General features: G+C 36.7%; 2 protein-coding genes across 2 annotated transcripts in view; one reads left to right on the top strand and one right to left on the bottom strand.

The window, feature by feature from the left end:
• Positions 1-1,423: 1,423 nt before the first annotated feature.
• EIF3M (eukaryotic translation initiation factor 3, subunit M) lies at positions 1,424-15,564 on the top strand (the record flags this gene model as incomplete). Its single annotated transcript, XM_010284451.1, has 10 exons — positions 1,424-1,556; positions 2,960-3,098; positions 3,466-3,589; positions 4,143-4,237; positions 8,907-8,990; positions 10,301-10,400; positions 10,851-10,932; positions 14,101-14,244; positions 14,800-14,860; positions 15,287-15,564. Coding segments are annotated over 10 exons (1,083 nt in total), but the record flags the coding sequence as incomplete, so codon positions are not given.
• An 849-nt stretch (positions 15,565-16,413) lies between these two features.
• The window catches only part of CCDC73 (coiled-coil domain containing 73), a gene marked incomplete at its 5' end in the record, with an annotated part of 46,644 nt that continues 35,152 nt past the window's right edge, over positions 16,414-27,905 (bottom strand). The window contains 4 exons of the mRNA XM_010284452.1: positions 16,414-16,623; positions 19,455-19,588; positions 22,658-24,214; positions 25,338-25,503. Of these exons, the coding sequence (XP_010282754.1) occupies positions 16,414-16,623; positions 19,455-19,588; positions 22,658-24,214; positions 25,338-25,503 (2,067 nt within the window). The remainder of the gene's footprint in view (positions 16,624-19,454; positions 19,589-22,657; positions 24,215-25,337; positions 25,504-27,905) is intronic.

A 27,905-nucleotide genomic window follows, 5' to 3' on the forward strand; every position in this document is an offset into this window, starting at 1 on the left:
ACCTGTCCTGCCGAACGCTGCCGTGCTCGCCGCCGGCCCGCGTGGCTGCCCGAAAACTTGTGCGTGGCAATTCCGAGAGAGACTTAACAGGCGGATTAAAAAACTGTAAACTGAAAGCTACGTCTGTGTTTGCAATTTCCTCTTCGAAGTGCTTCACCCCCCTAATACTTTGTTTCCATCTCTCCCCAGCAGTACTTTGTTTGAGGAGAGGAAAACTTAGTTTGGGTACGGGCCAGCGTACTACTCCTGCGTCTTGGTTTTGCAGGATTCCCAATACTACAGGCATGGGAACTGTGAATTTTGTCTTTGAGTTACTTCGTTGGTTTGTCTTTGAATTTTAGAATCACAGAATCATTAAGGTTGGAAAAGACCTTTAAGATCATCAAGTCCAACCGTCAGCCCACCACCACCACACTCACTAAACCATGTCCTGAAGTGCCATGTCTAGGTTTTTTTTTAACACCTCCAGTGATGGTGAAGGGTTTGTTGTTCCCGTTCAAGTGGTGTATATATACACACAGTTGGTAATCTGCAAGAAGTGGCTATACAACTACTGGCCTTCAGTCCAGTTTGCACTTGCCTTTACATGTCTAGTAAATCCCCGTCAAGTAGTTAGCCTGAAACATCTTCAGTACAGTGAAGGGCCCTAGAGCATTTCGCTGTGACTTATGGTACCGTAATGATTTGACACCGAACTTGGTGTAAATGACACCTGGTGTCACAGTAGCATCTCAGTCAAGAGTTCCCCTGTGCCAAAAGTTGTATGTATGGCTTCATACAGAATGTCTCTGAAGGCTTATGGTTCTGTTGCTGAAACCCTGGATTGTAAGGTTAATGCATATGCCTGTCACTGGGGGAAAGGTATTTTCTGAGCGTAGGCTTAAATCCTGCCAAGGTAAGGCAGGTCATAGGATTATATTGGGAACTGTCGTTAACTTGTGTGAAGACTGTAAGTTCTGCCTTCTCTAAGGTGGTTTCATTTATACCCTTTTCTGGTGAAGACGCAACTAAATGGTTTTATTGTTTTCTGAAGTTTTCAAAGGGATTAAAAGGTAATGAAAATTCATACGAAGAAAGCCTCTTCATCACAAAAACTTACTAGGCCTGCTGTCCTCTGACCAGTGGTTGTAAGTGACGTGTTCCTACAGCAAGGAAGCTCAACAGCTGTGTGATCTATTCCGTTACTGGCAAACCAGCCACAGCATGTGCTCTGAGTCTGTGTTGGCATTGTACCTTAAAGTGGAGGAGAGGGAGTCTTGTAGGAGACAGGCTGGGAGGGAGAAGTGAGAGCTACTGTGAGTAAGCAGTGGGGGCAGAGGAGTGGTTGCACAACAAAAATATGTAAGAAATTTCATTACTTTGACTTTGGTGTTCACAAAACTACTGTTCTGTTTCGTATGTGTTTGTCTGGACTTTTTTTAAGGCTGCAGAACTTCGGGCTTACCTGAAATCCAAAGGAGCAGAAATCTCTGAAGAAAACGCTGAAGGTGGACTTCACGTGGACTTGGCACAGATTATTGAAGTCTGTGATGTGTGCTTGAAAGAGGATGACAAAGGTTTGCATCTTTAAGTCTTGTTGGTTTTGCTAAACATACCACCATCAATGCTTTCCAACAGTAACAGTTGGCAGCATTTGGAGGTATGTTGCATGGCTTGCATGTTAATGCATGCATCTTTATAAAACTGGCAGTGCTTACGTCCATCATCACCGTGTAAAATTTGCATGTACTCTACCCCTTCCTTCTCCAAACATCCAGCGCCCTTTGAAGAAGTCAGAAATCAAGGTAGACTGTACTTGTTGCGAGGGCATAGCGAGTTGTATATAAAAAAGTTTTCTCTTGGAAAAAAAAAAAGATAAAAATAAGATTTAATGGCTGTGATGCTTCAGATCAACAAAAAATAAGGTAACAAAAATTAAAACTAGACATCTGTGAGTAAACATTTTAAGGCCTGAACATTAATTGATTAATATTGTCTGAAAACACTAGGATTTTCAGGAGTCAGTAACTCTTTTTGAGTTAGGACTGTGGCTCCTTAGAAACTGCACATTTTAATGACACTGATATTGTGGCGGTCACCTTAAATGATCTTTCTGTGCCTCCTGTGCTCTGTACACAGAGTATTTTGTATACGAATTCCATTTAGAACTTTTACGTGTAAAAAATGAGTTGCTAATGTGAGTAGTGTGTGTTGTTTGAATGAATGCATGATTCATCTAAGCAGGAGTACTTAAGATTATTTTTAATTTGCCTTTTACTGGAGGCAAATGAGTATGAAACACTGAAGGAGCTTATTGCTCTGCTGTTTGATGTGCAGATGTCATTTCGGCAAATAAATAAATAATATTTTCCATAGGTAATGAATTTTCTTATCCTTTGCATAACTGATACTTGGGCAGACTCTGAAAAGAAAACAGAAAACCTGTCTAGTCCTGTTTGAAAAGGATGTAATACCGTGCTTAAAACGAGCTGGGGACGCTTTTGAATATACTTTGGTTTTATGGGCATTTTCCCTGTGGTCTGGGTTTCCTTGTGCTCCTGGTGAAATGTTTTACTGTAGTTGAGCGCTAGGTGTTGGTGTTCTCACTGTACAGCTGTGGGGCAGTTTTCTGGATGTGCAGGAGAAAGCCACTGTTTTTTTAAGACCAAAACCTGAAGTTGCTCTGACTTCTCTTGTGTGTGAACAGAGAACTAAGTGCAAGTGTGATACCAAATTCTGTTTTCACCCTAGAGTGATAATTCTTGCTTTACATGGAGATGTGTTGGTGAAAGACCACATAAGCCAAATCCTTCGTATGTTTTGATGAATATCCAGATTGGTTATCTTGGCATTTTCTTTCTCTTACGGTTCTTGCCGATGCAAGATAACAATTTGTAGCAGAAGTAACTCTCCAGTACTAAATAGCTAGTGATGATTGCTGCTTGCATTTTAAAACAGCCGCATGTTTTGTTTTGTGCAGATGTTGAGAGCGTAATGAACAGTGTAGTCTCTTTGCTTCTTATCCTGGAACCTGACAAACAAGAGGCACTGATTGAAAGCTTGTGTGAGAAGTTAGTAAAATTTCGGGAAGGAGAGCGCCCATCACTTAGATTACAGCTGTAAGTATTGTACAGAGGAAAGTGAGACAATGGTATCTTGCCATGTCTTTAAATCAAAGAGTGGAGTGTCTGTCAAGATATGTCTGTCTGTTGCAGGAAGCACTCTTTTTTTAACCTACTTCTTCCCTATCATAAAATAGAAGTACCGGTATACATTCTTTGCTTGGGTATTACAAAATTAAAACTAAAATTAATAGAGTTTTCAGCTTATCTGCTGACAACTTACAAAATGGAAGCCATTACAATTCATCACAGATGTAAAGTGCTTTTTGTGTACTAACACACATCTTAATAGAAACGTTTATGTGCACTCCGGTAAAGTTTTTTGAAACCTCTTTAACTCAGTTTTTCATTGTTTGTGGTTTAGACTGAGCAATCTCTTCCATGGTATGGATAAGAACACTCCTGTGAGATACACAGTGTACTGCAGCCTTCTTAAAGTGGCCTCGTCATGTGGTGCCATCCAGTACATTCCAACTGAACTAGATCAGGTAATTAATGTGGTGCTTCAAGTTATGGCCTTTGTATTAACCATGTTGCATCTCACTAAATTAGTCAGAGTTCATACAGACTGTCTCTCCCTGTTATAAATTGCCAGAGCCTAGTGAAATAAGAAACGCAGAATACAGAATTTCTGATCTTTTCAAGGTCTGTGTGCAGAATCTAAACCAAGCTGACATTTATTTTCCATTTCTGATGCTGAACAGAGTTTGATATGTCTGTTTTGATTCCTGTCATAATAATGAAAGTGAGAAGCTTTGATCAGGAGTGAGGCATCAAGTTCATGTCCCTTGCTCTGGAATTGGAGTGTAGTGGAATCACTTAGCCTTATTTAGGAAGTAACTTGGAGATCACAGACTTTTGGCTTCTCATGGGAAAACTTCTGGGTTCTGCATGGGGAGCCTGAGAGTCAGAGGACCCAAAGGAGCAATCTCTGTGCAAGACCTTTTCAATCCTTTTCTCCTTGAGAGAAAATGACATATATTTTCAGTTTTATTATAGTCTTTTTCCCCAGTGCTTCTTTTTCACTTGTGTTCTATCTAGGTCCGAAAATGGATTTCTGACTGGAATCTAGGCACTGAGAAGAAGCATACTCTTCTGAGACTGCTGTATGATGTCCTAGTAGACTGCAAAAAAAGGTATAAAAGACAAGTAATAGCTACTAGATAACTGTATTTTAAGTTGATGTATTGTAAGTGATCTGTAGGGACAGCACTTTTAAAATGAATCTGTACTGATAATTCAATCCAAATATACATGGGTTTTTTTCTTTTTATGTTTTTAAGCACTCTTACATTAAACTAGTGTTTCCAAGAATATTAAGGTTAGTAGTGAATTAGCTGCAAACCACAGACTCCCAAAATAAAACTGTTCCTTTCTGTAAGTATTAATCTTTGAGCATTGTAGCATTATGCCAAGTTTGTTATTTAATTGCACTTTCGACATTTTAGTGCATGGTAGTGCTATCTCTTACTTAATGATGTTAGGAGGCTTATCAATCACAGTTAACAGAATCAGTCTTTTTATGTAAACATTACCTTTAGGACAGAGCTTTCCACTAGTCACGGAAATTAATGTCCACAGAATACCTGCTTGGCCATTTTAAATTATTATCCTGGATCATAAGAAGCATTTTTGATCTAACGAACTTGGCAGACGAGTGTCTTCTGGCATGTAAAGTAATCCTATGTGTATCATGCCTGTAAATCGATGTAAGTCTTAACTGAGAGCTGCCATCAATTTATCTTACAGATGTGATACAGTGTATTGACTGCATTGGCCAGGGCTATAGAGGTGGGCTGGGATCCAGAAGTAGTTTCAGCACGTAGTTCCACAAGTTTCAACCTATCTAAACTGTCCCTGCTGTAGTTTGGGATGTGTGTGTGTTGCTTCCCCCCCACCCTTCCCTTCCACTCTCTTTTCTGAGTCAGTTTTATAAGTTTTTTTAATTTTCATAGTGAGGCAGCCTCAGGACCTCTACAGTGCTGACTTACGCTGGTAGCAGAACTGCAGTTGGATTTCCTACATTTGCATAACCTTGTATTGCTGCAGAAGGAAACAATTTTGTCCTGTACCCTCCATTCCTGTCCTGTCCCCTCCAGCCACCAGTGCCTGGGTGTGTGTGTGCTGGTGTCAGCATTTGTGCAGCTGCACCGTGGATTGGACTGGGGAGGTGGCCTTGCCAGGCCAAAAAAAAAAAAGAAAAAAATGGCAAGTGTGGAGCTGTCAGAGGAGGAGGAGAGATTCTTCTTCTGGCAGGAGAGTTAGTGTATTCTCGCCTGGTGAGATTGTAGTCTGGAAATCCTGTGTCAGCATAGCAGGATCATTTTTAACTAACCTCAATTTAGGGATGATTAATCCTCATGGAGTAGTTACACTGTGAGCTACAACATGATTGGGAATTCCTATTCCTGTTACTAAGATTAAAATGCTTTTTCATTGATAGTACTGCATGACAGATTTCCAGTGGTCAAAATAATTTCAGAATCATTCATCAGGGATCTTATACGTGGCTTAGTGCTTACTTTGTTTCAGAAATATTACACTGATACTCTGTAATGCTCTTACTCGTTTCTCGTCCTATTGATTTATTGAGAGGTTTTAAGTAGCTTAATTCCCATACTTAATAGCTAACTATTTTTAGTTAGTCTTGTTATCAAATCTGTGGATTAAACTTCAAATTTTTGTTTCCAGTGCTACCTGTAACCTTGCTACCAAATGTTTTTTGCGTACTAATAATAGGTGATATTTTTAAGTCAGGCATTAAAAACTTTCACAAACCCTGTAATGTATTACTCCCACACTCGGTGTCCTTACCATCTGTTGTGGCAAGCTTTGCACTGAATGGAGCAATTTTTCAGAGCACTTAGACTTCTCTCCAGAAAAGAAAACAAGAATTGACCCAAGCACCTTTGACCTGGCTCGCTCTCCTGGATCAGTGGGCAGTATTTGCAACAGTATGGGAAACTCACAGCAGCATTCCAGCTTTAGCACTCAGGAATGTTGCTCTATCGAGCACTATGGGAATATAAGTGGGAACTGAGAAATAAGTAATAAAAATCATACCTCAGTTACCGTGTTGATTTATAATCGGGGAAGAGAATACATTGTTGAAAACAATTGAGTTTAATTTTTCTTGGTTCATTTTATGTTTTAACTTCACTCAGTATGGCAGAAGAGGTAGTTTTCCATAGCCAATAGACTCTTCCCCAATGGATAACTTGGTAGTGAGCAGATTGGTAGCTCATGAAAAGTAGATCATGCAGATGTTCTGTGTGGTGCTCCTTTTCCTGCAGTTGTAAGTGAAAGCTGCTTTTAGCAAATCTTTTCCAGTCATTTTCTGGTTGAAGTTTCTTCTTTATGATGATTAAAATCATCGTGATGTCTTCAAAAAGGGATTTTTATCTTTCCCATGATCAACTGAAGAAAAAATGGTGGCGGTGGCTGGAAAACAGACGGCTGCTGGGGCTTGTTTCTGAGATCCATATTTGGTAGTTGAACTTTGCAAGAGATGAGTTACTTTCTCTGCTGCTCATGCTCCTTGCCATAAAGGTTCTGCAGTAGAGTTTGTGCCTCAGCTGCTTTAGTCTTCAGCATTTTCCTAGCTCTGTTGGTATGAAACTGCAAGGTAACACAACCTGTTTTCTTTTCTAGTTCTAGATGGAGTTTTACAGGCATGTATGGCTTGCATGCAGCCAGAGTTCTGCTGTGAGGCCCTGAATATCATGCCAGGCGCCAGCCTGATACAGCTTACAGCTGGTCTCTGCCATTGACCTGGCAGGATTCAGAGTGGGATTAGCTCTGCCCGGGTTTACATTCAAAGAGGTCCGGCAAATCTGGTTATTAATACCTGTAGCAAAAAGCTCAGCATGTCAGGCACCTGCAAAATAATTGTTTCATTTAATTTTAATTCCGTTTAATATCATGTAATGTAGAGGGACTTGATTCCAGCATCTAAGTCTCTGAATACTCTATATTTTTTTTTCTTCCTTTTATCTACCATCACTCTTCAATTCTCACTGGCTTTTTGTCAAGTTATGCATGTAGACTGGCATGTGGAGCCAAAAGTACTTGTGCGAGGTGTCTTGCTAGAAAAAATGTTCACATTTGCATCTTAGGTGAGATACACATTTAGCAATGAGCTTTGGTAAAATAATGATCTGTATTACTGCTTTAAACATCCTAATTTACGGTAGTAATCTGACACTGAATAGAATGAATAAGATTAAAAGGCCTGCCGTATTTGCTGAGGCTCACAAGAGTTTACCATGATTATCTTCCCATGATATCTTAATATTTGTACTGCACTTCTGTGAGATCTGGTAAATTCTCTAGGAGCAGAAAGCCTCACCCTATACAGAAGTTGTCAAATAGTAATATTGTAAGATTTAAAACAAATACCCATATAAAGATAGTGTCACTGTACTATAAAAGCCATTCAGACCTGTGCTGGCCATACGGATTAAGCCCATATCACAGCAGAATCTGTACTGGTGGAGTTGTGTTGGCATGTTCCTTCCCTGTGCAGTTTATGCCATTAATTTAAGTAATTAAAGCAATTTGAAACTTCATTCTTGCACAGTTTTTTCATTTAAGGAAAATTTTGTAGGTCTGTCAGACAACACGGGGAAATTTGCTGTATCTGGAATTGAGTTACTTTGAAGGAAGAGCTTAGCTTTACGCTGTTAACTCACTGTACTCTGGAGAGTAGTATCCAGCCTTCCTCCTGTCCACTGAGAAAGTACCTCTTAGTAAAGTAGTTCCCAGTCTGTGTATGTGCATGGGAGACTTCTGCAAAACACATGCTCTCATTGTTGAGTTTTGGTTGGGCTCTCATTGTCGAGGTTTGGTCGTATCTACAGCCATACCTTATCTTGTCCAAAGGAAGTGGTAAGATGGCATCAGCAAAATCTATTCTCTGTGGAAGAACTGTCACTGCCTTCTATTTTAATAGTTAATGAGAATTCCATGAGAAATGGGAAATAGCTCTTTGGTTTATACACACAGCATATTCAGTGTGTATATCTTTTTCTGAAAATTACGTAAAAAACATCAGAAGTTGCTGGCCTCGCCTAGTGGTAAAAACTGTTATGTGAAAATAAATCAGAATCTGTTAAAATGACCCAGTAACGGTCTCAGAGATGGTTTGCAGTAACATTGATAAGCTGTTCACAAAATAATCTGAGTAGACAAGGCCATAGGTTTACTGAATTTTTTTAGAATGACTTGTTTTTCTAAAAGCTGTCTGTCAAAGCAATGTTGGAAGCTGCTTGCTTCACAGCGGCCTAAGCCAATCTAATTGCTGGCTGCTTAACTTTGTCAGTAAAATGAGCAGCTCTCACTCTGAATACTTGGAGAGAGAATCTGTGAAAGAAGAAAAGGCAGCTTTTATCCAGTCATTTTCCTGACCATAAATATTCTTTAAGATATGCCATTTTACATTTGAAATAAACTTTGCAGTGCTACTTATTCTGCAGTGATTAAATCCAGATGTGAACAAGAGGAGCATTCTAGTGAACCATATAAAGCTGTTCCTAGCTCAGAAAGCTTTTTCCATAACCAGCAGGTAATTTATCAATTTAAGAGAATGAAATGAAGGGTGAAGATAAACATTTTGTAGAACAAGAATTGAAAGAATACATCTAGTTAATTTGTTCTCTCCACTAGAATTAAAATGGATCATCTACATCTTTTCAAGTGTAATTTAATTTGACCTATAACATCATAATGGAATTATTTAAATATTTGAGTGTCTTGTTTGGACCATTTTTTCAGCCATCCTGAGGTAACTTTATTTTTCTTCTATAGTGACACTGCAGCAAAAGTAATGGTGGAACTACTGGGAAGTTACACAGAGGACAATGCTTCCCAGGCTAGAGTTGATGCTCACAGGTAATACTGACTTCCTCGTTTCCTTAAAAGCAGCTTTTCTCAATTGCTAATTATGTCAATCCCTTTAGTATTAAGAGTATTGAAAGGCCTGGCAGGTAAGGGCCTTGCTACAGCTTCTTTTGTATAGCATGGCTGATGTCATCAGGAGTTTTATCTGTGCAGTCTAGGTAGGTTTGGTTGTTTCTGTTGCATGGCTGTATTTCTGGTCACTGCTGAGAGAGAGGACATCTTTCACATTGACTGTGCAATCAAAACTTAAATTGGTATCCTTTATTTCAAATTTTTTACTTCCTTATTTTTTTATTCTCTAACTTTGAGTGTTCCTTTCAACAGAAAGTGCTCTTTTCTATGAGCAAGTACTAAGGATGTGAACTGCACAGAAATAAACTTGCTGGACAAACTGGGAGTAAACTGATTCTTAACAGCATATTTTCCCCACTGGCCAAAATGAGTAAAAGCTTGTATTTTGATATTCTGCCTATCATGATTCTTCTTAGGAATTAGATTTTTAATAAGTCATATAGTTCTGCTGGGTGTGTACAACCAACAGTTCTCAAGGGAGTTGTTTATACTTGAGCATGCAGGAAAATCAGGATGACTCATTTTGAAAATTAAAAGTGTCTGTGCGTAAATGAAAACCTCAGTGACTGCCTTACAGCAATCTGAGGCCTTTTACATCTGAAAGAGCATGTCTACCTAGGGTTTATCCTGTTGCTGCGTCTAGGCAGAGCTTAGGTTCTTTTGGGTGTGTGTTATGTGGCAGGGTCGTGGTCTAGGCCATCAGAGCGAGTGTAGCAGTAAGTCTTCTAATGTGCCGCTGAACAAAAGCTTTCATCTAGAGTTCTAGAAACACTTTAGGTCTGTTTATAGTCTGGAGCTGCAACTGATAAATCATAGGCTTTGCAGTGTTTGGTATTGGGGTTTTCTCTGTTTTATGTCACGTATTAAAGTATAATTAATCTTCCTAAACAACTTAATTCTGTGAAATTTTAGGAGGACAGTAAAAATACCTCTAGGAATGAAGGCTGGGCTGGAAGTAAATGCATAGATGGAAACAGTAGGGTGCTCTGTAGTCTTATCACGTGGCAAATTTCATTTGTGATACTGGGCAAATTACTTAATGTTTTCTGTTCCTTGTTTTTTCCATCTGTAAAATGAAGATTAAAATTGGAATGTGACATGTCTTACATTTAAGAATAGTTGAAAACCCTTGGGTGTTTCCTAGAAAGCAAGGAACAACAAATTGAGTTGTACTTACTCATAAAAATGTGTATTACTGTAAAAATAAGCATTTTTCCTTCTCTAATTAGATGTATTGTACGAGCACTGAAGGATCCAAATACCTTTCTCTTTGATCATCTGCTTGCCTTAAAACCAGTCAAATTTTTGGAAGGAGAACTTATCCATGATGTAAGTAACTTTGTTTTTAGCAAGATTGTTTGATAATCTGTTGAGTGCCTTGTTTTATTAGTGTCTTTGGAAAGTCATTAGAATAGTTATCTATGTCAGTAATATTGAGCTGCAATGTACTGTTTCCTTTAATGCTTTTAGAATTAAAAAACCTAAAATATTACATCTGAAATGTTTCCCTTTAGAAGTTTCAGAAACTCAGAGTTACAAATCCTGCCCTCACATGAGTTCTGGTGCAAAACTGCCTTTCTAGTCTGAGAACAGGAAGTAAGCTCAGCACAGGTTGCCCTCAGCTATTGACAGAAGACAGAATTTTAGCTCTTAATGGTTTATTTTTCTGTTTAATACCAGTAGGTTTTTTTAATATATATATGTATACCTGTCCAGTAGGCAGGGAGGGAAACATAGATAATATTTAAACTGTTCTTATATTTGTTTTCCATCTTCTAGCTTTTGACAATTTTTGTAAGTGCTAAGCTAGCATCCTATGTCAAGTTTTATCAGAACAACAAAGACTTCATTGACTCACTTGGTAAGTTTTCAGATTGTTACGTCTCTTGACTATTTATGTGGCTTAAGATACAGAAGCCGCAAAGTGCTTCGCTTTGAACCCATATACTGAAGCCAAGGAAATTTAAATAGGAATTTTTAAGAATGGCTTGAGTTTGTAGACTCTAACCTCTACTAGATTGCAAGCGGACCACCTAGCTGTATTTTGCACTACTAGGACAAGCTGTTTTATGGGTTTGGAAGAGAATTGTGTGTTTCCCCACTTCTTAAACCTTTTGGGAGGAGAGTTTTAATGCATTGATACTATAGGCTAGGCCAGAGGTCACAACTTTACTGAGTAAGCCAGCAGCTTTTATAAATCTTGTACAATTTTTTTATGATCAGTAACTTTGTAACAGCCAATACTTCTCCTAAACGGTAAGATAAAACATGCAAATAGTGTGCGTGTGTGTGTGTGTCTGCGTGTGCTGATGCATTAGACCTAGCAAGCTGTCCCAGTTAATTTGTTTCATCACATGAAGCAATGTGATGGAATGTTAATGTCAGCACCCTCTTTATTTACACACTGTGGAAAAAAGGAGTAGTAATTAACACTTTGACACTCCCCCGTTGATGTGTAATTGACTGTTTCAAAGGAGCACTGGTTCATAAGCTATTGCATGCATTAAAATTACGTTTTTTTATATTCCAGCTTTTTAGGACAGGGGTCAGTGACAATGCAGAAATTGCTCAATGATGCAGATTTTTTTATTACTGCATTAAGGTTTTGACATATTGGTAATGAATAAATGTTTCCATAAAAATCAGGTATTTTTTTTTTATAACTTTGATTTTGAAATGACACTTGAACACTGGCTGAATGCATTTGAGGAAAGGTGTAGTTTTACTAAATCAGAGTTTAGTGCAGCCTTTTAACACATGCATTATTTTGTTTAATGGAGTGTAGTATAATTCTGAGAATAATTACCCTCAAAGCTTTAAAATGCTGGTACTTTGGGTATTAAAATGATGGAAATATCAGCGTGATTTTTTTGTGGATAGAATTAGCAGCAAGTTTTTGGTATATATATATATGAGAGCGCTATATATATAAAAAAATATATATAGGATAAGTGTAACTTTTGCTTTATTTCTTTGAATATTAGTTGTGTAGACATGCTTTTTTTTCTCAGGGGAAAGTGGTTTTTGTATTGTAATTATTTTTTTGTATTGAAATGACTTATCTGTTAGTTATTGGTCCACAGAAGTATTTGCTGAAAATGCTGTTATGCTTACATTTGAATAATTTTATGGAAGATCAATTACACGTACATGTAGTATTAATCGTATAATACCTGGTAGTCATGATTTCTTTTGCTTTGCCTCCCTCTGTGTTTACCTTTGTGAATACATAGCGTGTGCATTTTCAATATATCTAGGATTCACATAATCTTAGTAAAATCCTCAAATATCTGTGTAACTGTTTTGAAAGACAGCCGTACTTCCAGTTACCTTAATTTCTCACCTGCTTTATGGTATGCTTAGAAAAATCTGAATGTCTTTGAGCAGTGGCCAAGGTAGAGATTCTAGCATTTCGGTCTGCACTGCCTCAGGAATTTGGTCTGATTGTTTCAGCTACGCCTTTGAAAAAAAAGGGCAATTTGGTATAGAAAACAATACAGTTATTAGATGAGGCATACAAAAATTCTTCAGAACACTCACGATCTGTTCCCCAAAATAAACAGATTTTAACTGTGCTTTAAAGATTATTTTCTTTAAATACTTTGCCAAGATACTGGGTTTTAAAGAGAGGGATATTAATAATAGGATTTCAGCAACAGGACAGCATCAGCTTTAGTTCTAACCTTTCCTGGATCAGGACCAATTAAAACGAGTCTATGAAAGCTGTGCAGGGAAGGCTCCTACAGGTGGCATCAGTTTGTTACAATTTGTTGTTTTATTAACACTGACAACTTAGGCCAGCAGTAGCATTATCTGTGTCAACTGAATCGCCCTAACATGTCCACATTTAATCTGGTATTATCAGCAGTCTTTTTTGGAAAGTTAATCAGCATCTCATTTGCATTTGTTAATTAGGGTTAATGTGTGCTAATTGATTTTTTGATGCTTGTAAAGTTCCATTAAACCCAGTTAGGTATAGTTGCTGGTGCTTCTCATTCGTATGAATTATGGTGATCACATTTTTGTTGAATCAGTGCCAAATAGGGAACCTGCATCATAATTACAGCTAATTAACACAACATGATGTCCTGCACTAATGTGCTTTCCTATTAGTGTATGGATGTTATAAATTCCAAACTTAAATATTTACTGAAGCAACGTGAACGTTTATAATGTCATTCCAAAACAAAATGATTGATATTCATTTTAAAGAAACTTCCATTGAATCTTAGTTGGTACCTCACAGAACTCGGTTAAGAAACGCCTTGATTCATCTGAATGTCTTAGCTTTGACCTAGACTTTTTTTCAGGAAAATGGTCTGATTTAGATGTGCAATCCCATGGCTCAGTTCCTTGTGCTGCCATTTATAGAGTCATGTAAAAATGACTATAAATAACCTAACTTTTAATATCTCTTCCTCTATTCTTGAAGAGCACTTTTTTGCCACGCTAGATGCTGTAAGCATGCATCTGCGTCATGATGCTTTCTTGCTGTGGTATAGAGTTAATTTGGGTGCCAAAACACATTTTATGGCACAAAAATGTTATGTTGCTAAACCATTACTGAGAGAGGTTTATTTTCTGGCAACTACATAACAATGGGCAGTGAGGCTGTAAGGAGGTTTTGACATCACCAGTCACGTATTTTCCATTTGTTGTTTCACTGCTGTTCTTCCAGATGATGCAACTGAAAAATTCACTTGCACCCTCATCACCTGAAATTCTGTTAAGGTGACGCTTTACTGTTTCAAAAATCTGTGTGCTTCATTTTTGTAGGTATTTATTACCTTTTAATGACAATGACTGAGTCTTGATGAATTCACAGCTAAACTAGCTATTCTAGCAAAACACAAGGAAGATACAGGAATAAATATTTTGCCTCAAAAAATATTGATAAGGACAGGTGGGGTGTTTCCTTGATGTGAAATAAATTAAATTATTGGAAACGTATATAGTAAAAATGACATGACAAATTAATGACTTACTGAATTATAATTCATAGCCACTAACTATCAACACTTTTACACAGGCTTGTTGCACGAACACAATATGGCAAAAATGAGGCTACTTACTTTCATGGGAATGGCTGTAGAGAATAAAGAAATATCATTTGACACAATGCAACAAGAACTTCAGATTGGAGCTGACGATGTAGAAGCATTTGTGATTGATGGTAAGAACTGCAGTACCATACTTTACGCAATGCTACTGAACCATACCTTTTATAGTCTTCTAAGCTAATGTTAAATATTCAGAAAAATATTTATTTTTAATTTCTGTGTTTGTTACAAGATATAGCTGTAAAACATGCTTAAAGACATACCTAACTGTTGTCTCTTAAACAGTGTTTTTCTTTTAAGTGATGGGAACTGTATTTCATGTAACTTTTTACAGGTCTAATAAATTGTTTGCAGGTTTAATTAGTCATCTGGTTTTGTTTGCTGTCATTAAAACAGGATGTGTTCGTAGGGGAGAGAAGTTCATAAAACTGTACAGGATATTGCTTTAATAGACTGGCACCAAACAATAGGATTCATGCGTGACCTTCATCTTGTTACATCATTTTGCTTTTCTGCCTACTAGACTGTTAAAACCACAGCGAAACAATATTAAGCGAACTACTGTGTTTTTATGTTTGTATTGGTCTAATTTTGAACAGCTTTAATGCAGTTTAATACCTCTGCACTATCTTGAAAATATTGCTCAAAACAGCACTGCTTTTTTGCAGCTGTAAAGACAAAGATGGTATACTGCAAAATAGATCAGACACAGAGGAAAGTAGTTGTCAGGTAAGACTTAATTCTTCATAGCATTTTGCAGAACTTGGTGTGTTCTAATTATTTCACTTACATTTGTAGAATATTTTACCTAGAGGCAAGGTATTGTTCCTATCAGTTGCTGGTAGTTAAATAGTTGCTATTTATCATAATTTTATTAAAGCTCACACTGAATGTGATTAGCTTATTTAATGAAAGAGTCCTATTTTCCAGCACATTTCATTTAATGACCTAATAGTGACAAGAATACTAATGACTGTTGTTGCTTTAAATATTTGGGAAGGCTGCAGAATTCTGTAACTGGTAAAGTGCAGCCCTTTATGTAGAGAAAATAAAAATTTTCCTATTCACATGTGAGAGTAAAGTAATGCTATAAAAGAATTATTAGGTGAGTATGACATCTAGTAATCATCTTTCAATTTTGTTTTACTTCTCTAGTCACAGCACACATCGGACTTTTGGAAAGCAGCAATGGCAGCAACTGTATGACACTCTAAACACCTGGAAACAAAATTTGAATCAAGTGAAAAACAGTCTCCTCAGTCTCTCAGATACCTAAATTTTTTTTTTTTTTATCTCTTAATGTCACTATAGATGAAATTTATTCAAAACTTCTGACAATTTGTTAATGTTTCCAAAATATATGCAATTGGTTTAAAGAAGCTAAATATTCTAAATTGCAACACAAAAAAGCAATAAAACTAACATGGGAAAATATCTTCTGTTGATTTTCATACAGCATTAGCAACAAGAAACAGTAGCAATATTGGTTATGCTTCTTTTGTTCTTGTTTAAGTTTACAATATGAGGATCTATCTTTGCAAGAGGTGTGGGGAGGAAGGGAGGGAGATCAGAAAAATGATAATGCAAGTAATTGTAAGGTAAGAGAAAATTTCCTTCATACCCTAAGGGAGGAAAAATGTGCACCAGTTAGAAGTGAAGCTTTATGAAGCAAGATCTGCTGCCTTATGTCTGTAAATCATACCTGACGCTTTAGTGTTGAAAGAGACCTTACTGATACAGAATCAACTGCAACAGATAACATTTAAATAATTTGGCAGTAAAGGTAAGCAGAAGACTCTCCTGTTCTGCTGCTGCTTAGAACTGCTGTAAGTTGTCGGAAATGTTTGTAGAAACTATTGTATTAGGAAACAGTTGCAGCTGATTTTGCTTGAAAACTGAATGAGCCGTCTGAGAAACCAAAAATTGGAAACTTCTATTTCAAAAATTCAGAAATTTCAAAACTTCTAAGTTAGGAGCAGGAGAAGGGTACTCCTTAATATCCATTAAGTAAAATGAAATTATTACTTAAGACATTAACTTGTGAACTGTTTTAACTTCAGGCAAAACCTGTATCAACTTATATTTGATTGCAGAAACAGAGAACTAATGTTATTAGTAGGGTTTGAATCCATTTTTGAACATAAACAGTCTATACGCTGTATTAAACATGAAAGCACAGTGCATATATACCATATTCTATAGGAATACCTCTACAAATGTGGTTTATGCAAGTGATTTGTCTATGCCTAAAAGGCATGTTTTTTATCTCTTGCCACTGATCTTCACTGTCCGCCTTCATATTTTCGTTTTCTTCCTGAATGAAGTCTCTCGAAATTCAGGAATTTCTCAATTTCTTCTATTTGTTTTTGTATAATGGAGTTACGAATAGAACAGCTGTCCTCATCTCTGAGTGTGCTTTCACCACTTGCTGGAGTTACAGTCATGGGAGAAGACTTCTGCTCGTGCTGTAAAGCAGTAAATCCTTCTTTCACCTGACAGAATACAAACTTAGCAGTTAATAATCCAGTGAAATTCAGGTATAAAGGTTCAAATTGTTGAGATTTTGCTGAGCAGTAAGCAAGCAAGCGAATGTGAACAGGAAGGTAAGTCAATTGGAAAAAATACATTGAATTTGAAGTGCTTCAGCTTTAATTTAGAAAACTTGATAATGACATACACTTTTATAAACTAAATATAAGACTTAATACAGAAGAGTATGATTAAAAAAAAATCCTTGTAGTAGAATGCAGATTAGCTAAATAAATAGTTTAATTAAACAGTTTAATGTTGCAGTTGACATTTCTATTGCTATGCAAGCATTTGATTAACAAAACCCAAAATCATGAGGTTTATAGTGTTAACTCCCTCTCTGCTTTGCTTTATAGATTAGAAAGCAGAACCATTAACTAGCACAAAGGTCTGTAAGAGGTTGTTTTTTTACATTGAAGATCTTTTTGGTTTTTGAATAGTTATAATTACTATTGGATAGATACTTCCTATCTAACTGAATCAAACACATATGGCAACACAGGAGGGAAACATTTTTTTTTGCTTGAATGATGAGTTCTCCACTCATAATCTGACGTGGGGCTCTCAGGGAGGCCAGCATGCAGCACCAGCCACCTGCCTGAGCACAGGTGCCCAACAAAGCCAGATTACATAGAGCTGGTGTGGCAGTGGTTCTCGGGATCTCAACTTCAGTGAGGAAGTAACTTCTTCATTTAAGCAATGAAACTTGCAATCTGTTAATTCCAGTGGCCATTTACAGATACTCTTCCATGCTCTCTCCCAAGGCCTCAGAAAGAAACATCATACTTCATTGCAAGCCACTAGTGAAAATCTCTGTGGAATAGCACATGGGGCTGTATCTGTCCTGTACTAATAATCCAAGAGACAAACGTTTCATTTAGGTTGCCCAAATGTGGAAGTAAAATTTTCCAGTGAAATAGAGCCATGCCATGTTACTTGGATTTTACTGAAGACAAGTGTTTAGACCTCTTTGGAGATGTAATTGCAGTTAGGTAATATATATATATATATCTCACTTGAATACAGTTCTGTGACAGTGGGTTTAGAACAAGAGCTTTAAAAAAAAAAAAAAATCCATCCAACTAAAAGACCACAGCATTTTCACAATAAAATACAAGTAAAATGTATTTTACTGCCAGCACTGAGTAATACGGCAATCTATGGGACACATACGCATAAAAAAAACATTCATTACTGAACAGTATGCTTGCATGGTTAAGGACTTGTGCTTAAATGGAGCTGAGGATGCTGATTCATCCTTACCTTGGTACTTGGGCATGTACAGACTAATGTTTAAAACATATTTTTACTAGAATTTTAAGTGCACCTGTAGCATTTCTTTTTTATCACTTTTTGGAGTACTGTACTTTGTTTGAATGTGATTACCCAAACTGTAGAAGGTATAAGTCTGTTCTAGTGACAGTCATACATGTTAGTCAAAACAAATGAACTGGGCAGCAAAAAAGACTGCTGAGCCTATTTCTAGTCTCCCAACAGCTTTTTAATAGCGGTCATAAAAATGACAAATTTAAGGACGGAAGGTTTTAGAATGACACCAACACAGAAGGGAGGGAGTGGTCTGCAATATCCCAGGTTGATTTCGTAGATTAAGTATTTGGAAAATAATCTAAGGTCAAACCAGCAAGGCACTCTCTTCTTGTCCATCTCAGCTCTTACGTAGCCAGCACATAAGAAGCTTTAGTTTGGAGGTGACAAAATAGATATAGCCACAATCAGACAATGAAATACAGCTTTGTATTAGCTGTAGATTAGGTATTTCAGTTCACTGAATTCCTGGCTCTACTTCAGTGAGAAAAAGCGAGAGACACAGTAAATACCACTGCTGTGTTCGATGAAAAATCCACCTCGCTGTCATTCCCAAGTAGTCATGTTAGGAAAGCTGAGTAATTTGGAACATCAGTCTTTACTTCTGAATTTCAGAGAAGGTGAATGCTAATGGCATGGAGAGTTAATTAAGTCTGCTGAAGCTGGCCAAATTTGTCACTTGAAAACACTATACACCCTGACCTCAAACATCATCCAAAGGTGACAGCCATAACTACCTGAGAAATACCTCTAGAACCTCTTCTAAAAAGGAAGGTCAACTGCAGTTGTAAGTTACTGTATCATTTTTTAATAGTAAGTTTAGCATTAGGTCAAATCCTAATACAGCAGTTACAGCTGTTCAAGCTCCACAGTTTAACATAGATCTGAAAATGCAGTATGAGGCATTGCTATTGCCATCCTGAATGAAGTTGTCTTACAGGGAAACAATAGGTTTATTTTTAATTCTCTACTTTTACACGTTTGTGTAATGTCATCCTACTAAATAATAAGATAACTCTAAATGCAGCATCACATAACTGCAGCACAGAATAAATGGCTCTAATTCACAGATAAGCTGCATTTTTAGTCTTTCACAGATTCTTTTAAATAACCCGTTCCTATCAAGTAATAGAGGAAGCAATGCTTTTATACTTTTACATACTACTTTTTTTTTTTTTTAAGTAAGTCCTAGTTTTACTATAGGTGATGATTTTTATTAGGGTACACAATGAACTACCCTCTTCCTCCCCTCCCAAACAGACTGGTTAGCATCTGTTTGATTCATATGCTGTGACTTTTTCCTGCTGTTTTCTATCATCCTTAATTGTGAAAAATGGTGCCTTGTTGCCCTTTTGATATTATTTTGGAGATTGACTCAGTCTTAAAGTATCCAGATGCGTACAGTTGTACAAATATCTGTGGAATTAGCTCACTGAGGTCTGGTCCGCAATATTTTTAATTGACTTACATGTTCTGTGGGAAAAGAAGAATCATAAAAAGTCTTTGCTATAGCATTCCATTCTTCACTAGGGTCTCCCTGGAGGTCTCGGTGGATACTAGAGGTATTCAAAGTGTCGGCAGCTCTGTTAAAACTGGTAGAACCTGATTGACAAAAAGGAAATGGTAACAACTGCAATTTTAGTCTCTAGGCACTAATTGTAAAGTAACTAAACTTCTGGTTTACCTCTGATCTTAAAAAATCAAATATTTTTGTTTTAAATCACTGAACCTCTGTTGCAGGCTTTTCCCTCTTCATTTTTTTCTTTCACATACTTCTGCATCTATTTCATCTCTAATGATGAGGTATGTTTCTACTCTGGTTAAAAATGTTTTGTATCATTTTCACTTATTAAGTTAATGACAAATTAAAGTTGTGATTTATAGAAAATGTACGTATTCTGAATATTCTAACTGAATATATTTTTTTCAAACAGTATTACTTCAAGACTCACCTTCTGATAATGATAATAAAATACATAGTTACTGCCATCCTGACATCATATTCCAGGGTGGCTTGTAATAGAAAAGACACTCTAAATACAAAGGTTTTTAGACAAAGAACATTTTAAATATGGAGTCTTTTTGTAAATGGTTATATCTAATATTTCAGGAAATCAGGCTATAGCTATCTACTAAAGGTAGGAAAAACAAATAAGTAGATTAGTCGTAGCAGAGTATAAGGCTCCAATCCTGCAGTGGCTTTACACGCTGCTAGTAGACTCTGTTGAAACCAATATCAAGTTCCTTGCAAGATCAAAACATAAGCGTACGTTCACAATTACTCATAATGTGAACAGTAGTTGTTTTGTCACTATACAGATGCCTGTCGATCACTGCTACAATCTTTGTTTTGCTATGAAAATACATGTTACCTCATGGTTATGTAACAGTTATTTAAGAATACTGCTGTTTTCTCCTGGGAGGAAGAGGAGAACAGTTATGAGTTTGTCTTCTTTTTATAGAGTTTGCCAGGAAGATCGTGCCTGTTCCCAGTTCGTTCCTCCATTTACTGATGTGGAGTGGCTGCTCTCTGGGAACCAGAGTTGTATAAATATTAAATTGCATTGTGGTTACGCAGCAAAAGGAATTCCCTCAGACAGGCTTACTAAACTCTTTCACCAATGCTCTTCGCCTCTAGGTCTCCCGTATGGCTAAACTGTTTGTGCTTCAGGTAGTAAAAAAAAAAAAAAAAAAAAAAAAAAGTAGGGATATCATGGGTTCAAATGGTCTGCCATATTTCACTAATGATTTAGAAACGTGGAATAATTTACTAATATTTTCATATTTACTATTTTGCATATTGCTCAGCAAAGAGTCACCAAGTGCCAACAGTAGGGGTTGAAAAATCCAACCACAATAAATCTTGGAAGTTGCAGTGGATTCAGAGAGGTCAGCAAGCTGAAGTAGGAACCTATCTAAATTAGGCAGTATGATGAGAGTGACCGGCACATCTTGGACCCAGAACAACAACCTCACTGTGAAGTTTTGCTAGAATTCAAGTGGTCTGGTGACAGTACTGGTCACCAGGCAACTCATTTGGGGAATCAGGGTTATATTAAAATCCCTACCAACTCCTTTGGATGAACCTCTCAGAGTCACTCTTGGAATTATGGTACTTTGCATACAGAAAGGTTTCTGACAATACAGAAGGAGGAACACATGGAAGAACTTCAGGTAGTGCTGTCCTTACAGAAAAGATACATGCAGGTCATCACATAACTATGCATTCATTTTCTTGAGACAGGTATCAAAATTCAAGTTATTAAATATTGTACCATCTGAGATCAGGATTCTGCTACCTTGCTACCACCACTATTGTTTAGGGACAAAGACCTTTCTGAAACCGAACTTCAAAAAATTGTGCATCTGTATACAAATATGCACAGGCAAGAAACCAGCTACAGAAACAAAATTAGCTGTAAACCTAAATTCATAACGCCAGAACAATATAAAGAATCCAGACTGCTGGTTTTCTGTCACACTGCCACTGGCTGCCAAACTAAGGGATGGGAGTCCATTCTGCTTTTTGTACATTCAAGGGGCAGAGCTCAAAACATTACACCAACAAAACCTCAAATAGACACAAACGCCCTATATTGTGGATCTAGCTCTTCAACATCTAAACACCCAAAGCTCCATTTTTCTACAAAAGCAGGGGCTTTCATTTCTTCCAGAGCCTAAGAGATCATCTGCTTTTTTAAGCTGAGAGCATGCATTAAGAATAGAATTCACTTCCAAGCTTTATTTTGAGAAAGGAAGGCACCACTTACTTACTTATACTATCTTTTACTCTATGAAGTTACTGAAGCAGAGGAACATCTGTAAACGCACTGGAGTCACTTTACTGTGGAACTAGAGGTGATACTTTATTACTTTGGTAAAAGACTGAGTTTAGAAACAGCACTTTTAGTATATAAGTATAGGGGTAATCTAGCAGCTAATTTTAATCTAAAATCTAAAATACAGTTTTTCCATATTTCACTAATGATTTAGAAACGTGGAATAATTTACTAATATTTTCATATTTACTATTTTGCATATTGCTCAGCAAAGAGTCACCAAGTGCCAACAGTAGGGGTTGAAAAATCTCCTTGAGCACTTAACAGCTAGATGTGTTTTCTAGAGCTTCAAAGAATATAAACTTCTCTTTTCACACTTTCAACACATTCAGATGGTTTTAGGTGTCCATCTGAATTAAAGATGTACAATAAAAAAGTAAACTTTCTGCAAGCCTCATTCAGAGAAGCATCTAGTGGTTCAAAAACTACCCTAATCTTTATGCAAAACGAGGGCACTGAATAGTTTCCAAAAGCTGTTCAGTGCTTTTCAGGTCTATGCAGAGCCCTGACAGAATATGTTCTACATTAGGGTTAGAAATGCCTATAAAAATTCTGTTTGTCATTGCACTGCTTTTCTTTCACAAAGAGAAATATGAGAAAAAAGTTCATTTAATCACATAACTGAGCAAACAAAAGCTGTTTAGTTGCATTTAGACTATAAATTAAGGGAGAAATCTCATCTGTCAAATTTTTTTGCCATAAAAGTAAAACATCAGAAGGTTTACATTTTTCTAATGCTACACTAAACTTAGATGCAGAAATTTCACGTTTTGATAATTTTTCTAAGTATATTGAGTACATGCTTCAAAACATAAATGCTTATTTTTCTTACCTAGTCCTGTTTCTCTTCTGTCAACATTTTCACTGAGATTCTGACACTCTGTTTTTGAAATAACCTTTATGTTTTCCACCAAGCATGGTAGTTTCTCTTTCAAAAGGGAAGGTTCCTTGGAAGCTGAAGTCCATGTAGCGTGACCTCTCATTTGATTTACTCTTGAACAAGAACTGAGGTCTAAAAAATTTAAGTATACTGGCATTTTCTCAGCTTTTTTATCTGAGGTTGAAAGATCAAAGGATGACCTTCCACTTATGTTTACTAAATTTCCAGATGTTCTCATGGGTAAAGAGCATGATTCTTTCAGGTGACCCTCAGCAAACTTCCTTCCTGGAACTGTACTATTCAGTGAGTCTTTTTTCTCTTTTAACAACATGTTATTTGTTGAATTATTAATCTCCAGGGAATGTCCATTTTTTATGAAGTGTATCTGAATATCATTATTAACTTTTTCACATGGAATTAGTTTATCTGTACTAATTCTATCTGTTGGGTTTTTTTTATGAGCAGTTATTTGAAGACCATCAGCGTCTGGAGATATGGCTTCAGTGTTCAAAGTACATGTATTTGTAGCATTTCCTGTTTGTTCCATACTGTCTTGTTCAGGTTGCTTGCTGTGCAAGTCATCCATATTTACTCCTCTTTCTATTTTGGGGGGGCATATATTGAAAGTACCTAAGACAGACATATTATCACTGTGTTCTTTTGTGGCATCATCACCGCTTGCATTATCACAATAAATGGTCAGTAGATTTTGAGCATCAGTTGCCAGAACATCAGAACTCCTCAGTGCACCATTTCTGTTTATGTTTCTGGCATTGTCATCATAATTTCTGTCTTCAGCATCTACGTGCGTCTGTTTAAAAGGAAGTTTATCTCTATGTAAGCCACTCAGATTTAGCAAGTTTTTTTCTGTTTTATGTAATCCATTGCCTACATAATTGTCACTGTCCAGCAAGCTACATTTTTGGTGTTCTGCTTGAGAATTTTCTTCAACATAAGATAGGATGCGAAAACTTAATTCCTTAGCTTGATTATTATCTGTACTTCTCTCACACACAGCATTCTTCTCAGTGCAAAGAACTGCTTTAGAGTCAGTTTGGGGTGCTTCAGGTGTAAGGACACTACTGTTGTGTTGTATGGTATTTGATTTTTTATCTGCCTTAGTAGAAATTGATTCATCTGTAGTATTGCACAATTCTCGCTTGCTAAAGTCGGTCTCCTGACTTCCATTTTTCTTGTAGGCACCTACAGTGTCAGTACTGTCTAAAAAGACCTTTCCTGTTTGTGTCTGGCATGCTGCCACTGGCTCAGTGCTGTCCTGTAGCTTTTGTTCTAAATTTGCATTGTTTTCATCAAGTAACATTCTACACGTTGCTCCTAGATTTTCTGCTTCTTTGCACTCAATGACATGTATTTCTGAGGTCTGTCCTTGGGTAATTAAATCAGTATCTGTGCAGAGGGTATTCCTGGGAGAAGCCTCCCTTTGCTTTTCTTCATAAGGGCTAGCAACATTAATTTCATCCTTAAAACTGTTTTCAAGAACTTGTAAATCTGTTAGAGTAAGTGTATGTATTCTCTAGTTAGTGATAGAAAACCCACAGGCTAAGTAATGCTTTATTTTTACAGTTCAAAATTTCAAAGAGATGGACTCAAGATTAGTATTGATACCGGTGTTTCTTATCTTACATTACACACACAAGTCTATCACAAAGTTACTGAAGTATTGCATTATGGTAACTTGCAAAATATTTATAAGCTGTTAAAACAGAAACTATATTTACATTCTGTATATTTTAGATATGGCTTATAGTTTAAATATTTCCCAACTCAGGTCTGTCAGCCTTATTATTGAAAGAGGGTCTTCATTATGCAATTATAACACACACTTAAACAACCATTGTGTGTCTATATAAAGTTTAAGCCACTGCGTTTGTTTTTGAAAGTGGCATTTTTAGCTAAATGGGAAACAAAACCAAAAAGACTGTTTAAGGGACTATGCTCATACCAAAAGGAGTATGCTATGACTTGATGGTACCGGGTTAGTGAGGAATAACAAGCATTTCATCATCTAAAGGTGTTTTCTGAAAGATACCCTTGAAGGCTGTGAGCATTGATCCTTTAAAGCAGTCAGTTTGCAGTTAATAAGCTTTCAAATTTCCATGTATCTTTGCCACATTTTAGAGACCCAGCATTAGAGACTAAGTAAATTTCCTTCAGGTAGCTTTAAAAAATTCCTTACTGGAGTTACAGAGTGCTTTGAATAGAAAAGTTTTATGATTATCCTTCATCGTCCTGTGCAGCACAATCACTCTCTGCCTTTTTTCATTGTTTTATAGGAAAGGGAAAGTCCTTGATTTTGCTTCCAAACACTTTGGTACACATTATAGTTCTTCCTAACCCCTATTCACTTCTTGAACTGGCATGCAGAAAGGGTATTGCAAGCGCTTGAGGGGTTACAGCACACATTTTACTGTCCCAGGGCAGCTGTGCTTTCATTCAGAGCTTAGTGAATTTATCATAGGTTAGCACTACTGACACCAAGAATTTTACTACTGTTAATACAAAAACATTAAATTCAGGATTCAAGCATTCTCTTATTGTATACTGTATCTGTAAACATTTATCCCTTCTTCAACAATACTACTTATCTCTATTATCCATGTAATGTTATTACTCTGTTCTATCTGTAATTCCTCAATGCTTAAAGAGTTGTCCATTGTGTTTTTTACTTCAGTTTCTTCATGTCCAAAATTACTGTCTTTTGTTATTGTAGATTGCATACACTCCTTTTCCTTCTGAGTAGCTTGTATTTCACTGTCTTTGGAGTGTTCGTGACTACTCTAGCATAAGAATGAACAAAATATTATACATATTTTAGTAATTTACTACAGTCACTGATTAGATTTAAAGTTCAGGACTTAGGTTTAAAATTATTTTTACAATTCTGATGGAAAACAAAGACCATTAACTTTGTATACTTCAGGTGAATGTAAATGGAACTTACCACATTTGTTGGTATGTGCTGAACTGCTGAATGCATCTGAAACAAACATGATAAAGTGCTCTTAGAAAGGGAGAAAGGTTACATGATTCCTTTCCAGATTTTCAGATGGGTTCAATAAACCTAGTTTCCTAACTTCAAATGGCTGTTCAGCCCTTCAAAAGTAGGCCCAAGATGCATAAACAAAATGCCTACTTATCAAAACTATTAAACCTGGATTTTAATTTTTCCCTTGTGTTTTAGTAAAATTTAACTAAACAACATACATATACCTAAGATGGCCTTTCCCTCCACAGAGTATTTCATACTATGAAATTCAAAACCTTCTCAAAACCAGATCTCCCTGTACATATACACACAAAAGAATTACAATAACCCACTTCTATTCTCTAATGGTACAGAGCAGTATTACAAATTATATTAAACTTAAGGTCAAGCATGGTAAAGTTAAACTAAGTTGTAATTTGAGTAATGAGGTCTGACATTACACCTTTCTTTAAAAAAAAGGCCTTTCATTTAATTACTATTCCACAGGTGATCAGCATGAAGAAGTTTACATACATTCTAAACTTCATGCCCCACAAATAATCGCAGGGATTTCACATTGCAATAGGTGTAAAAATAAATATATGCGTATTTCCTTGCAACACTCAGAGCTATAGTCAAGATCTAAATCACAGCCAACACCATGCCCTTTTATGTTTTACTAGACACTGACTCATTACTGATACAAGGTGAAATTCCACAAATTAGAATAATCAATATGATCTGCTGCAGCTCCTGTAATTTCTTGGCAGTGTTCCACTGGATATTTGACTCAGCCTAAACTGCCTAGCTTTTGAAATCTTATCATCATACAACACAAAGTGGTATGGCAATTTGCCATAAGATAGTGTAAGATAAATATTCAGAAGACATCTCAGACATTTTTTTGCATTTATGAACATATCCTTCAAGCTTATCTACTTTCAAACACATAGGGTTATCTTAGTAAGCACAAGTAAGTACTGTTTATCATGAACGACTGTGTGCATGGATTCTGCATCCTAAACATAATTCATATTTCATTTTCATTCAAAGAAACAATGATTTATTAAAAGTTACACAATTTGCATTGTAGAATTCATGCAGCTTTGGCACAATGAATACTCATTTCAAGTCTAACTTCCATTGCAAGCACGTACCAGCAGATATCTATGTGTATATATTCATATATGTATATTTGTGACCTACAACCATACATATATATGCATTATGAAGAAATTTATTTTAAGTTCTTCCAAATTCTAAAATATATTACAGTTTGTCATTTTACTGACAATTCATGGACGAGTTCTAAAAAAAAAAAAATCTGTCTTTACAGTCCAGTGTCTGTCTATTTTCACAGAATCAAAGAATCACAGAATCACTAAGGTTTGAAAGGACCTTCAAGATCATCAAGTCCAAACGTCAACCCAATGCCACCATGCCCCCTAAACCCTGTCCCAAAGCGCCACATCCACACATTTTTTGAATACTTCCAGAGATGGTGACTCCACCACCTTCCTGGGCAGCCGGTTCCAATGCTTGACCACTCTCTTGGTGAAGAAATTTTTCCTAATATCCAATCTAATCTCCTGGCACAACTTGAGGGCATTTCCTCTCATCCTATCACTAGTTAGTTGGGAGAAGAGACCAACACCCATGTCGCCACAACCCCCGTTCACGTAGTTGTAGAGAGCGATAAGGTCTCCCCTCAGCCTCCTCTTGTGGTATTTTTAGAATATTTTGATACTATTTTTGAGTAAAATTCCAAACATAAAAATGTGTACGATCCTACTATTTGGATAAAATACATCCCTATTTTAGCATATAGCATTACGAAAAGAACCTTACGTATTCTTATCCTTGCAACCACTGAATTGCCATTTCACTAGGCTTGTGAGTAGTTCTTACCACTGAAAAGTAGCCTTGGAAAGGTTTTCCATTAGTTTTTACATCCAAATAATGAATTATCCTTCAAAGAATGGAAAACTTATTTTGCATGTGTATGATTTTGCTTTCAGTGTTAAGAAAGCAACACTGCTTTCTTGTTGTGTCCCTCACTACAAGAAGGATGCTGAGGTGCTTCAGCGTGTCCAAAGAAGGGCAATGAAGCTGGTGAGGGGTCTGGAGCACAAGTCTTATGGGGAGCAGCTGAGGGAACTGGGGTTGTTTAGCCTGGAGAAAAAGGAGTCTGAGGGGAGACCTTATCACTCTCTA

The sequence above is a fragment of the Phaethon lepturus genome, unplaced genomic scaffold (genome assembly GCF_000687285.1).
Source record: "Phaethon lepturus isolate BGI_N335 unplaced genomic scaffold, ASM68728v1 scaffold3643, whole genome shotgun sequence".
NCBI lineage: Eukaryota > Metazoa > Chordata > Aves > Phaethontiformes > Phaethontidae > Phaethon > Phaethon lepturus.